General features: G+C 39.3%; 1 protein-coding gene across 8 annotated transcripts in view; it reads left to right on the top strand.

The window, feature by feature from the left end:
* Positions 1–13,309, top strand: part of TBL1X (transducin beta like 1 X-linked) — a 205,885-nt gene that overhangs the window by 174,692 nt on the left and 17,884 nt on the right. For all 8 annotated transcript variants that reach the window (XM_080353892.1, XM_080353897.1, XM_080353891.1 and 5 more), the window contains 2 exons: positions 2,112–2,244; positions 10,799–10,940. In XM_080353892.1, coding sequence (XP_080210018.1) covers positions 2,112–2,244; positions 10,799–10,940 — 275 coding nt within the window. The remainder of the gene's footprint in view (positions 1–2,111; positions 2,245–10,798; positions 10,941–13,309) is intronic.

Consider the following 13,309-nt stretch of genomic DNA (forward strand, 5'->3'; position numbering starts at 1 on the left):
CATTACTCTTTGTGGGGTTTTTCACAGCAGTTAGTAACATTCAAAGTCTGTATCCAGGTTCCTCCATCGGGCCATATACAATGGAAATATAGTTCTAAGCATCAGATGGCCTTGCTCTGGCAGCACCTCATGACTCAGGGACCTTGGAGTAACGCTGCTTCCAAGCTGTCATTTGGTTTTACTTCAGAGTGAAAAACAGCTCTGCCTTTAGAGCCAGGCAGGTAACAGTGGGATTGTGTGTGGTAAGAGCAGCATCTCGTTTAAATTTGTGAAATAAAACACTTGACAGATCTTACTTTCTGATTTACCCCCAGCTTCCAGCTCACGCTGTGAGCAGGCCACAGATGAATATGTAGCCATTACCATGCTGCTGGTTTTCTTATGAAAATACGCTTTAAACCTGGCGATTCTGTGCCGTGCTGAGAAATAAAGGATTGCGAGCTCTATATTTGTGTCTTCTGGTGGATTTTAATAGTGCTTCACTCTTCGTTGCCCTAATTTCTCAGACTATCATATCAAAGTTCCCAGCTGCTAGTGTCAGGCTAAATATCAAGTACTACTATATCCTAACAGAATTAATTTTAGTAGTTATATACATAGGGAGTTATCAAGGGCAATGCTTAATGTAGGGACTCAGCATAGGTGTAGATTTTACAAACAGGCATATGTTTAGTTTTATGCAACAAGTCTGTAGGTAATAAATGTAGTTAAAAATATAGGTATTTTTAATTAGAAATGTGAACTGTGAAACTAGTTAGTTGTTTCCTAATTTTGCTACTCAGTGCTTTGCAGCTCATTGAATTGCATGTAAATTACCTGCAAATTACATTTCATCTGTGATGTAGTTATGGGACTGACTAGTCAATGTGATGCCTGACCAAATACGCAGTGAGAAATACTACTTGTGTGACTTGGTATGAATTAGGCAGAGTAAAACAGGGTATTTGGAAGCCTGGATGGGATGGAAATCTGGAGATCTCCCTTCCAATGTCAGTTGTGCAGCATCCCAGTCTGTTCTGCCGGTCGATGGGCAGTAGCTCAGCAGAGCTCAAGTATTGGGACAGATGGCTGGTTTTAAATGCCATAAACATGTGGCAATAAGGAAGCATAATTATTCCACCTGCGAACCTGTGGATCTCCATGTGTGGTGAAAGAGTGACTAACTAAAAGACTTAACCCAGAATGAGAACTTGGATTTTGATCAGTCGGAGCAGATTGGCCGTCCAAGTCGTTGGTGAGGTAGGAGGAGGCTGCCAGCCCTCCCCTCACACCTGTGCCTTCTGCAAAATGGGCCACACTGCTCCAGGTGACATCTGGCTGCTGGTTCAGTGCCTTACCTGGCCTTGGTCGCAGAGGGTAATCATCTTGTGCTGCTGCCAGGAAGCGTAGTTTGAGCTGAATGAGGAGGATTTATACAGAAGCAATGAAAATCTGGAGTGAAAACGTTCGTGTTGCAAATTGGAATGAATTGTGGCCACTAAGAGAAATTCATCATTTCAAATTCACTTTTTTTTTTTTTTTCCCTTAAGGAAATAAAGGAGCTTTGTAAAAACAAGGTTACTTAGACTGCAGTCTAAAGAATCCCAGAATTACAGTGTACAGGTTAAGTGTATCTATGGTACCTTTAGATGTAGCATGATACCATAAAGAAGGTGACCCTTCAGTATTTCCCTGCCATGCTCAGGGAATGAGGCCTTTACTCAGTATATTCTTCATCTATGAGTAACCCACATACTGCTTACAGGACAGTGTTTAAGAAAATTACTGTGCTATATGTTACGTTTTCACAAGAACATCATAAAACTTTTCTCAGATATGGCAATCTCCCATTTTAATAGATCTTTAAGTCATTTTTAATTATGCCAACTCTACTGAAATAAATACTATTTTTTTAAAAAACGCTGCATGGGTTTACACAGAATGTTTTGGAAAGCTCTGCATTTTGAACTAGCATAGGGGAGAAAATAGAGTAATATGGTCAGTGACACAACACAGAATATTATTTATAGCATATATGTTGCTGTAAGCTTTAGGCTGTGGCTAGCCAGCTGTTTTTAAAGCAGACCTAACAGCATCTTGCAAACTACTTACTCTGGTATATCTCCTTACAGATAATCATTCAAAGCCAATGGAAATCGACGGGGATGTTGAAATTCCTCCTAACAAAGCAACAGTCCTTCGGGGCCATGAATCAGAGGTGTTCATCTGTGCCTGGAACCCTGTCAGTGACCTGCTAGCATCTGGGTAAGACCATGACTAAAACCAGCTGCTGCAATTACAGTGTATTTAGAGATGCAAGAACCTGCGGGTATATAGTAAAAATGAATGAGTATTCGCTTTACTGTTTTTTGAGCCCACAACTGTTTTTTTTCAGCAGTACTTTCTGTACCTGTGTAGGAGTTAAATAATTATAAGCTGACGCAGGATATGAAGCATTTGCACATTTAAGATGTGCACTCTATGGCCCTGAATACACAGATATATATATATTTAAAGGTTTTTTAAATAACTATGGATAATTCTCCAACTGTTTGAAGTTCGTGTAGTCTACTCGTACTTCTCTTAGTTAATGGTTCACATTGAGGTCTCAGAAAGTCTTTGGCTTTCAGCTTTTGGGTTTAAGTACAGAGACTCTAAAATAGAGTTCTCTTTGGCTACGTCTGCATTGGCATGGTGAAGCACAAATGGGAGCAGATCTGTAAGGCAGAACTATTGAGAGAGGACCTTATGTCACTAGTGTTTGTATTGGAGAGGACACTTCAGGCTGGACTTAGTTTTGTCTGATGCACTGGTCACCAGGGCTTGATTTAGTTTGTTGTCATTGAAAAGGAGCCAGCTTGTGTTCTCTAGGACTGCTCAGCAAGGACAAACAAAGCGTGGTAAGTGGGACAGTCAGGAGGCTGACTTACAAAAAGCGCTTTTGATCCAAGCAAAAATGCTAATGTAAACATACCCCTGGAGCTATATAGAGACGCTGTTGGAATCTGTCTTCATGCTTAAACTTTAAAATGAAGGCTGAATTTCTGAAGTCTAACTGGGAACATGGAGGAAAAGTTATATAAGTTAGAGGAGATAAATGTGTCTTCAGCACTGAGTTGCTTAGCAGTAGAACACATTTCTTACACAGAAAAGGAGAGTCCTTATTTTATTTCCAACTTTTTGCAAGATCATCAGAATAATTTTCTTATCTTTGTTGACTTAATACATGAAAACAAGGAATTAGGGTGCAAATGGGAAAGAACAGATAGGGAAAATAAATACCAGATTAGATAAACAGCACAAGATCTCTAAGAGAGTGAAGACAGAAGTTTCCAAATAATAATTTTATACAACAAACTGGATTTTTAGAAAACATACTCTTGATGAATATTCTTCATTTCTGGAATGTCCAGGCCTGGCAGTACTTCTAGCATCTGTAGCACTAAGTATCTTCGTTTATTAATTTAAAATGGATATAGTGGTAGAATTTGCAAAAGCTGTATATAGGGGTTTTGGTTTAAAATCTTTGGGTTTCAGCTCTTTTTTTCCATAGGCTCAGTGGGTCTTCTCCTTTGTGGTAGGATCCCTGGGTGCTGCCATGATACAGACAAGAGCAGTAATAGCAGCCACACTCCTGTGCCGTGTGTTTGCTCTGTTTTCTGCTGACAGTATTCCTTTACCCACTCAAGTTTTCTAGTGTCTCGGGCAATATTGCTTGGCAGTATTACTTATCCCTAGCAAATGATTATTATTAAGAAGGGAAGTCCTGATCAGTAAGGTCAGTCTCCAGTTAAAATAGGCAAGTATAAAACAGTTATTTCACACAGATTGTCTTCAGCATACAGTTGAGTGAGCTGTAAAAAGAGATTTATTTAATGTCTAAATAAATAAAAATTGAGATTGACAAATGTGGTAGAACTGTAGTATACTAGATTCATTAATCATGCTGGCTCAAATCTGAGAGGAAGTTTTAGAGGAAGAATAAATTAATCAGGGGAAGGCAAAGAATCTATGATGTACAAGCAGTGTTACTGCCTGCGTAATGATTTGTAAATCAGCATGAAATGATCCTGAATGAACATGCTTCTGTACTACCCCTCTAACTTTTCAATGTATGCCTAAATGCTTTGACTAACCATAGGTATTAAATCATAGCCTAACAGTGAAGAAAACCTCAAAAACTAAGAAGAATTTAGTTAACCTCATTATATTGTTTTCATGGTTGTTTCTTATTAAAGCTGAAAATCTTGAAAAGGTTTCAGAAAACCTGGAAGAGCTTTACCATAGCGGGGACAAACTTCATTAGAATTTCATGGGCTGTCTTGAGATCAATAGCTCTCATATTTAGGATAATTCAAATGAAAGGACTGTACAATGAATCTCCTTTAGCCCTGTCATTCTAAACAATATACTTTTTAATAGTGAACTTATCCATTATGGTATTTATTTGAATTCTACGCAGAACAGTCTGCAGGTGATCAGTTAGCACACCCGTATTATTATCTGAAGGAAAACCGATGGGGAGAAAGGATGCCATACCGAATTATTCTTTAGGGACAACCGCTGGTGCCTAAGATGAAGGTGCTGCTTTATTCTGGAGAATATCTGCTCAGCTGAAATTAGGCATCTACTCAAGTCCTCTGTCCCTCTGCAGGTACCTACATCTCTCAACTCATGATGTAGGGAGTGAAGACTCCCAAGTGCAGGTGCTGCGACCTCATCTGTTGGCTTCAGCCCTGGTAACCACATCCTGGTACCTGACTCGTCTCTGCCAGCGCCTCCCTGGTGTTCACAGCCATAGTGCGTGTAGTTGAAACTCTGGACCGTTTAATAAACCAGAGCATGTACTGCAGTGATGGAGGAAACCGTAGGTGCTTTAACTTCACTGCGGGGTGCTAAGCACCAGTAGATGGATCCTGAGACAGTGATGTCTTACACAGCTTCACGTAAACCTGGGCAATGATAATTAGTCAGATGTCTGAGATAGAGGAGTACCATCTCAATACCCCTTCAATTAAACTTTACCCTTCAGTGTAATAAGTCTTTCTTAATAAGCTTTGCTACTGATTTTGGAACCAGGTAGATACGTGCATGGTTAGAAAGTACAGCCAGGTGCTGTGTCTGATGCAGACTAAGGGCAATGCAATGAAAATGCAAATAATGTAGAACCACATGCATCTTGATCAGATTTTAGCTTGCTCACAAGAAACAAAGCATGTGATGAAGTTAGCCTTCACATCACGCAGCAGTGCGTGCCTGACAAAGCTTGCATGACTGAAATGGCATAGAAGGCACAGAAGAAAATGAAACCCAGGGAAGAGAGTTGAGTGTCTGATTGTGCTTCTGCACAAAGAAGCATATGAGGTGTCTGGTACAATAATAGTGCGAGCTACCATCTCCAGGTAAACTGTATATTATGGCACCAATTAAATGAGGGGGAGAAACTCCCTGAGATGTACAGAATGCTGCAGTTTGTCCTTTACAAAGTAATGCTTCAAAAAACAAAACTACAGTTAGTCTGATCTGTAAAGAACGAATTGTTAGATTCTATAATAGCCATATTTTGCTGCCCAGTCTCTCTCATCTCTTTTCCCATCTGCCTGATTGTACCCATCTGTTGCCTTCTTAAAAAATACATATAAAAACCTGACTATTAAATAAAGGAAATAACACATTTGTTCTCTTTATAAAGTGCCTTTCACAATTAAATTTCAATTCATGGAAAAGTATTTTCTTCAAGCCTTGTTATACAAGCAATATTTTTTCTAACAGCGGCAGTTTAGACAGCAACCTGATGTAATCTTCAAAGGACTAAAAGAATGATGCAGGTTTATGACCTAATCTGAAGCAAGCTGTATGAGGGGATTTGTTTGCAGAATGAATTACCCAAAACTAGAGGATTGGTTTCCAGTTTTAGTGTGTATCCCACTGATAGAAAGGGATTTTGGTATTGGATATCCCATCTAGTCAATTGCTGTGACTTTCTAGAGTGTGAAGGATAGCACGAGCATATATACTTTCTGGACTATGCAAAGGGCTATTTAAAAAAAAAAAAAAAAAAAAAGAAAGAAAGATTAAAAAAGGCAGTGGAGACATAGCCAAAATATGATGAAATAGCCAAAAACATTTATTCTGCAGCTCTTCTTCCTCCTCCACCACACCCATAACTCTTGAAGTGGAGGATGGTGGAGTCTAGAGATACCAGTGAAGGCTTTCAAAGCCATGACTGTCACCCGATGCTTATGAGAAGAATGCTTAGATGTTACTATGATCAGAAGCATTATAATAGTGCAGTAAAGTGCATACATACATCCTTGTAAGAAGATTGGCTTTATGAAGGAAATCAACACTGAAGAATGAATAATTGTATAGTGTTTTGCACAGGTAAAAAAAAAATATATATATATATATGCTTGGCTAAATTGCAAGATTTGGCCATTCTGGGCCATAATTTCAATTTTGCTCCTAAAAACTGATTGCTCTCCTCTTCAAAGACCTATTTCTTCCATGAGATATATTTCAATATCTAAGTTGTAATTTTATGGTGCATGTAAAATCTTACAGATGGTTGTATTCCCTGGGTAGTGCAGAAACCCACTACAGCTATGTCCACATTAGTAAACTAACCATGCCTGGGAGTATTCCTGAGCACTGAGGCCAGCTGGCACAGAAGGGCCGGTGGCTGTGCTAGCAAACTGTCCTGGCTGCCAAACAATCTGTACACTGGGAATTGTCTCTGGACTATTATAACCACCAAACCATGCCCAGGAGTTACTCAGAGAGAACATCAGGGCCCCGAGCAAGAGTGTTAATTAAAACAGGCCAGAGGAATAACCTGTCAGTTTGCTAGCGTAGGTGATCATGGTCCAGTGACCCAGACTGTTCCTGGACATGCTTGAATTTCCCAGTACGGAAGTGGCTGGACTGTGAATGTCAAGGTTACCAGGGCCTTGAACTCCAAAAGCTTTACCATGTCGATTTAGGATGCACGTTCAAGGGCCGTTTCCAAGAGCGTGCTCTGCTCTGTTACATCCAGCCGTGCCCTTCAAGGAATTCTCATAGCTGTGAAGCAAAGGGACCTGGCTTTATTCCCAAAACCCAACAGTAGGTTTCTTTGCTCATCTTTGCTGATCTCTACCATCCTCTTTCACACAGGGTAAGTTTGGCACTGTGCACTTTTGCGCTGCCTAGCCAGCAAAATAATCTGCTGTAAAAGCTGTTTTCCAAGATCTGTCCATTATGGCTGCATCTCTCAGAAGTGAGAAAGAATACTTCTAGGCCATCTCCTGTCATCATCTCTGGATTTTGTATAATGCTTTGAGTTACTGTATTCCTCACATCAGTGGTTTAAGATCCATCATGAATTACCTCTCTGAATAATTCTTTTGAATTACCAGGTTGAGGGACTTGATTTCACAAACCCAACCCCCTAGTCAGTGCCAGGTGTCAATTCTGCCAACTGTAAGTGCTTATTCATTAGCAGGTCACTTCATTTGGGCCAGTTTCCCAATTGCATCAAATCCATTAACACAGGGGTATCAGACTCATTGTCACTACTGTAATGTAACTACTCCTACATTTATACAGTCCTGAAACTACTCTTGCCCCTTTGGAGGCACCACGAGGCTGATGTGGCCCCTGGTGACGAGTTTAACAGCCCTGCATTAGTGCAATGTGGTCAGCTATTAGGTGAGGTCTACTTGAATAACATGTTGCAGGTAGCAATGTTGTAGAATCAGTTGGACAGACAGACATCTCCCTCTGGGTACCCCTGAGGCATTTCCCACTGCTGACTTGCTGGGAAGCAGAAGCACTCACTTTAAGAGACCTGCTTTATGAAGGACAAGTTAGGTGTGTAAATTATGAGGAGTTTCATTCCCTTTATGCTTTTAACAATCTCTTTTAAAATAAAATCATGACCAATCTAACTTGTTTGAGCCAGAAGTGTTAAACACAAATTAGTAATATTGCATATCAAAATAACAGTGATTATAAGACTTGCAGCTGAAGGTTAGAAATACCAAGGGTCAACAACCATCTTGTGAACTTCTTTACCCAACTGCAGCTGTTTTAACCTGCTGACGGTTACAAAGTGAGAATGTTATATGTCACAAATAAATTCTGCAAGCGTTTGCCTACCTTGATTCATTAATATACCAGGACTGGAGAGCATGAAATAAAATCATTTCAGAACTAGCCTTCCTCAAACTTGGCAGTACTCTACCATAGTGCAGAACAGTATACCTATTACGCAAGTGTCCATGACGTGCATGTTGGAATGAGCTGCTTTATCATGCAGATCGAAATGCTTCTGTGGGCTAAGGAGATTAAATATCTTTCTGAATTGTGCTTGAACTATGGTCCTCTAATAAGACAGGGTTCACTGAATCATTCAACAGAAATCAGAATAGTTTCCAGAGCAGAGAATACTTTTTTTTTCCCCAGCAACAAAAGGGGAGACACACAAATAGCCCTGCCACACACTGGTAGATTTATAAAGCCTCTCTGCAGGGACACATAATAGCTTATGTAGCCTTAGGAAGAAGAAAATGGAAAAACAAAATTAAAATACTGGAAAGTAAGATTGCCCAAGCATCGCCAGAAAACCGACTAAATAAAACTGTTGAAAAACAAAACATAACCCTTTTAGAACTAGCAAATAGGATATTGTGTTTGATAGCCAAGTGGCTGACTATTTTATTCACAGGGTCCAGTAACAAACTGGATTATTACAACAAGGGCAGGACTAGCCCAGAATCCTGTATAGTAGAGAAGCCAGCACTGAAGGAATTTCCTACTTAGCATGTTAACCAGTAACCCAAGCCTGTGAAAGACTTATGTTCTCATTATTGTAAATTATCACAACTAAAAATGTTCCTTAACTTCTGAGCCTCATTATGGACTTCATTAGTTTTCTAGCCAAATGTGCAAAATTGTTATTCAGTTTTCCAGACCTCTGAAGGAATAAGGAATTATATTAGAGTCACAGCTCTGTATGGTGGCAAAAATTATCCTAATTAAATCTATTTCTTAATCACTGAAGTGAAAGATTTGTGCAAAAAAATAAAGAATGGCTGTACAGCCATAGCTTGTGGTTAGGCTGGAAAGCCCTGGCGAGCTGTCACATCTCAGCTTGACCCAAAGGGTTGAGAGAGATGATGGCACGTTCCCCAGGTGTGTCATGACCCAGCAGAGCTCAGCCACCAATACAGGCAGAGAGGTTTTTGCTTTTATGGTTGAGCTATTGTTCATGTAAAAAATGTCTAAAATATTGGTAAAATAATACGCAAAGATCAATTAAGTTTGATACATGATTGGTCAATATTTGCACTCGAAGATGTGTGAAGTGTTTAAAATTTGACCAGTACTTTCAGTGTAAATAATTAAAATCTTTTATTGGTAGATCAGAAGAAAAATTAATTTGCTCTTGTGATGGATTTCCTTTTCAGTAAAACATGACTTGTCAAAGCAAAAATGGATCTCAGATCTTTAGTCTTTGAATAAAGACTTTTTCTTCTTGTTAGTGTATAGGAAAGGAAATTTTAGTCATTACTTTTTAAAAAAAGGAAAAGCTAACATATCAGGTACATCAACAATGACGTTTCATCTTGACTGCATGAATTCTTGAAATATAAGAGAGAACCTAATTCTCTTCCAGGATTCTGCTTACTGCATGTAAATGAAAGTTACCCTCTGAGCAAAACAAGCAATCCAGGGTAGTTTGATTGTTTTGGTTGTTGTTGTTATTGATTGCTTTAAAAAAAGCAGGGGTGGAGGGGGGAGCATGAGACAAATCCCAGTAAACTAGAAGGCATAATATCTTCCACCCCATTGCAAATTGATTTCTGATCTCAGAGGCATTTTTCATTGGAAGAAAGATTTATACAAAGTGAAAATAAATCTATTATTTACAACCAGATTATGATAAACTCTACACTTCCTCCTCAAAACTTACTCTAGACAAACTCAGGGTTTCAGTCTGCAATAAAAACTTCTCCCTAGAAAATATTCGGTCGATAAAATAGATTAAAATCTTGATGTGGTCTCTGTCTTGATGGCTGTCTGTCACCAAGAAAAAATATTATGTCAGCAGGTCTTTTTGCCACCTTTTTGGACAATGTGAGCTAAGCAGCCAAAGCTACAGACAGCAAAGGACACTGTAAACAAGACAAAATGAATTTATAGTACCTTTCTGTTTTCCTGATCTTTAGGTTCTGTGGGTTGATTTAAAGCTGAGAGGCTGTTTCACAAGCAGCAGAGGTTATGTGCACAGTGTGCTCCTGCAGCCCAGAAGGCCAGTTGTATCTTGGGCTGCATCAAAAGGAGCGTGGCCAGCAGGTTGAGGGAGGTGATTCTGCCCCTCTGCTCTGATCTAGTGAGACCCCACCTGGAGTCCTGTGTCCAGCTCTGGAGCCCTCAGCACAGGAAAGACACGGACCTGTTGGAAAGGGGCCAGAGGAGGCCACAAAAATGATCAGAGGGTTGGACCAGCTCTGCTGTGAGGACAGGCTCTCAGCCTCTCTCTTCTTCTCTTCCCCATAGAGATGGGGTTGTTCAGCCTGGAGAAGAGAAGGCGCCAGGGAGACCTTTTTGCGGCCTTTCAGTGCTTAAAAGTGACCTATAAGAAAGATGGGGACAGACAAAAGTAACAGGACATTTTTTTAAAAGTATAGGGAGTGCTGGAAGGGCAGAATTGGAAAGAAAAATCACATTTTAAAGGCTGTGACGTTCTCTCAATGAAAACAGAAATAGAGGTTTTTGCATTGTTTGCTGGATTGGCACCAAAGGACTTTTCACCTCTGCACAATTGCTTTTATAGATCCGGAGACTCAACAGCCAGAATATGGAATCTCAATGAGAACAGCAACAGCGGCTCCACTCAACTAGTTTTGAGGCACTGCATAAGAGAAGGAGGACATGATGTCCCCAGCAATAAGGACGTGACTTCATTGGACTGGAATGTAAGCTAACTTCTAAGCCTGTGCATGGTTTTTAACTGTCTAAATTTAATTCAGAGGCAATTACAGCTGCTGCTCCGTATCTTTTATATCTGAGGTGGCCAGAAGCTCTGTCCTAACCTACTGACCTCTTGTTTCAAATATTCATAATAGGCTGAACTTTCCCCTACATGCTATAATTTTCCAGGGCTGTTGCCATCTCCAAGCTTAATAATGATGTATTTATAACTCTATTTTGGGAACATGGATAAAAATAAACTTAGCTAACTTTAAGAATGAAGATTGAACAAGCAATCTATGTAGTAATGAAGCCTGATTAATAATGTACTTGTATCTCATAGTTACTTTATTTTGGCCTGTAAGGAGATACAAGCACCAGCAAAGCTTTTTCTGAGGTTGGACTATCAAGACCCTCTCTCATTTGGATTATGATGTGCATAGCAAAACATGTTCGCATCATTGTCTTTACGTTGGTAGGAGCATGTGTAGTCTTTCTCTCTTTACCTACCCACCTTCTGGGTGGAACTGTCTTGTCTGATCCCTTTTTTTACTTTAATCCTGCAAAACCTTCTATCTCAGATAATGTTGTCCTGCACAGAGAAGACTGAAGTGAGCAGAAAGGACAGGGATTGTTGACAATCCCCAGTGTCTGGTTAGTGTCTTTGGGCAGCTTTAAGGCTGCTTCATGTCTCCTTTGTGCCACCAAGCACTGTAAAAAGAACTTAAAAGACCTTGCAGGAACCTTAATTAATTTTGAGATCACTTGCATTCTGTCTGTTTTGCTGATATTAGTATGGACAGACTGATCACATCAGTGTTGTTTTTGTAGGAAAGCAGATTAAAAATTAAGTACCAGAAAGGATTCTCATCAGTTACATACAGTCTCAGCTGCTGGCCAGACACCAAGATTTGATTAATCTTTACTGCATTATTGTCCTTCAGGTGAGCTAGGTAATTCATGGAAGTGAAAGATAAGGTTACTGCACAAAGCAGCTTCCCCTGTGTATTTTATATTTGACACAATGAAAGAAGTACAAAAAGCAGAGCTAGGTTAAAAAAGCAAATAAAGATAAAACCCGATAAATATTCATTACATGTTTCCTGTGGATATCACAGTGAAGAAAAATAGTAGGGAGAAACTAAACTGAGGAGTAGGAAAAGAGTAATTGAAAGAGTAAAGGTGCAGAACAGTTATGAAAGTTGTCTAAAACACAGCAGGCATCCTCTTGTATTTCATGTAGCAGTTCCTTCCCTTTCCAAACTTCACTGGTCACTGATACTTCATTTGCATTGTACCAGTACTTAATGTAAGGAAATTTTCCTAATTTAAACACTTGAAGTGCTTCCAACTAACTTTGAGTTTTCCAGAGAATGTGAATTACCACCAACAAATTTCGATAAACTGTACATCTAGTCCCTGAGCTTTCCTTCCCTTTTCTCTTTATGTTCTTACCAGTTTTGTTCTCATCAGTGGTCCAGATAAGTGTCTATCGCAGTGAAGTTGGCTTAGGTTTTGAGATTTATCCCCCTACATCATTGTATATTTGAATTAAATCTACAACTGCTCTGACTCACTGTTTTGGGAGGGTTGGAGTAGACATATGTTTTAAAGGATTATTTTATGCTTTTTCGTATTTTCTATTCATTATGATAGAAATTCCATCTGCCTTTATTGTATATTTAGAACCACATTATTAATACTATTTCACTGTGAAATTTTCACACTGATGATATTAAATTGGTTCTCTGGTTTTTGTGTTTTATAATAAAAAGAGTTATTTCTAGGGGCCGTGTTTAGATCATGTCCTTTGGCACCAAGGTGATGATTCATTTCCCTTAGATTTAACCATCTAAACTAGTCATCTAGACTCCCTCTAAGTCAACATTACAATTACAGTTCCTGGGCTTTTTTTCTTCTGATTGGGACCCATGAATCTATCTTTTCTCAGGCTGTCCATCATCGTACTGTGCCTCTGAGCATCTGTGTTCAGACAAGTAGGAAGCAACTTTTTGGTGGCAGATGACATTCAAGGTGTTAACCGTGAGTGTAGATGGCTTAGATGTTTAGGTCCTTCCTTCAGGTAGAGGTGCCTGAATTTCACTGCACTGGGATTTAGTCAGGATTTAGATGATCTGTTGATGTTTTATAGGCTCTTTATATCTAAGAAGTAGTATCTGTTTGTTATCTGGGAGAATCCCATAGGATTTGTTATATCTTGTTTTCTTTTTCTAATCTTTTTGATTAAATGAATTTTATCTGATGGTGTAGCCCAGTATTTAATAGTATGTTAGAGGGTTTTATTTCCTCTTTGCTGTCTGCAGTAATAACCTTTCATTTAAATCATGGTATAGTCTGTCTCAGTATGTGGACT

This window comes from Nesoenas mayeri (genome assembly GCF_963082525.1).
Source record: "Nesoenas mayeri genome assembly, chromosome: 1".
NCBI classification, from domain to species: domain Eukaryota; kingdom Metazoa; phylum Chordata; class Aves; order Columbiformes; family Columbidae; genus Nesoenas; species Nesoenas mayeri.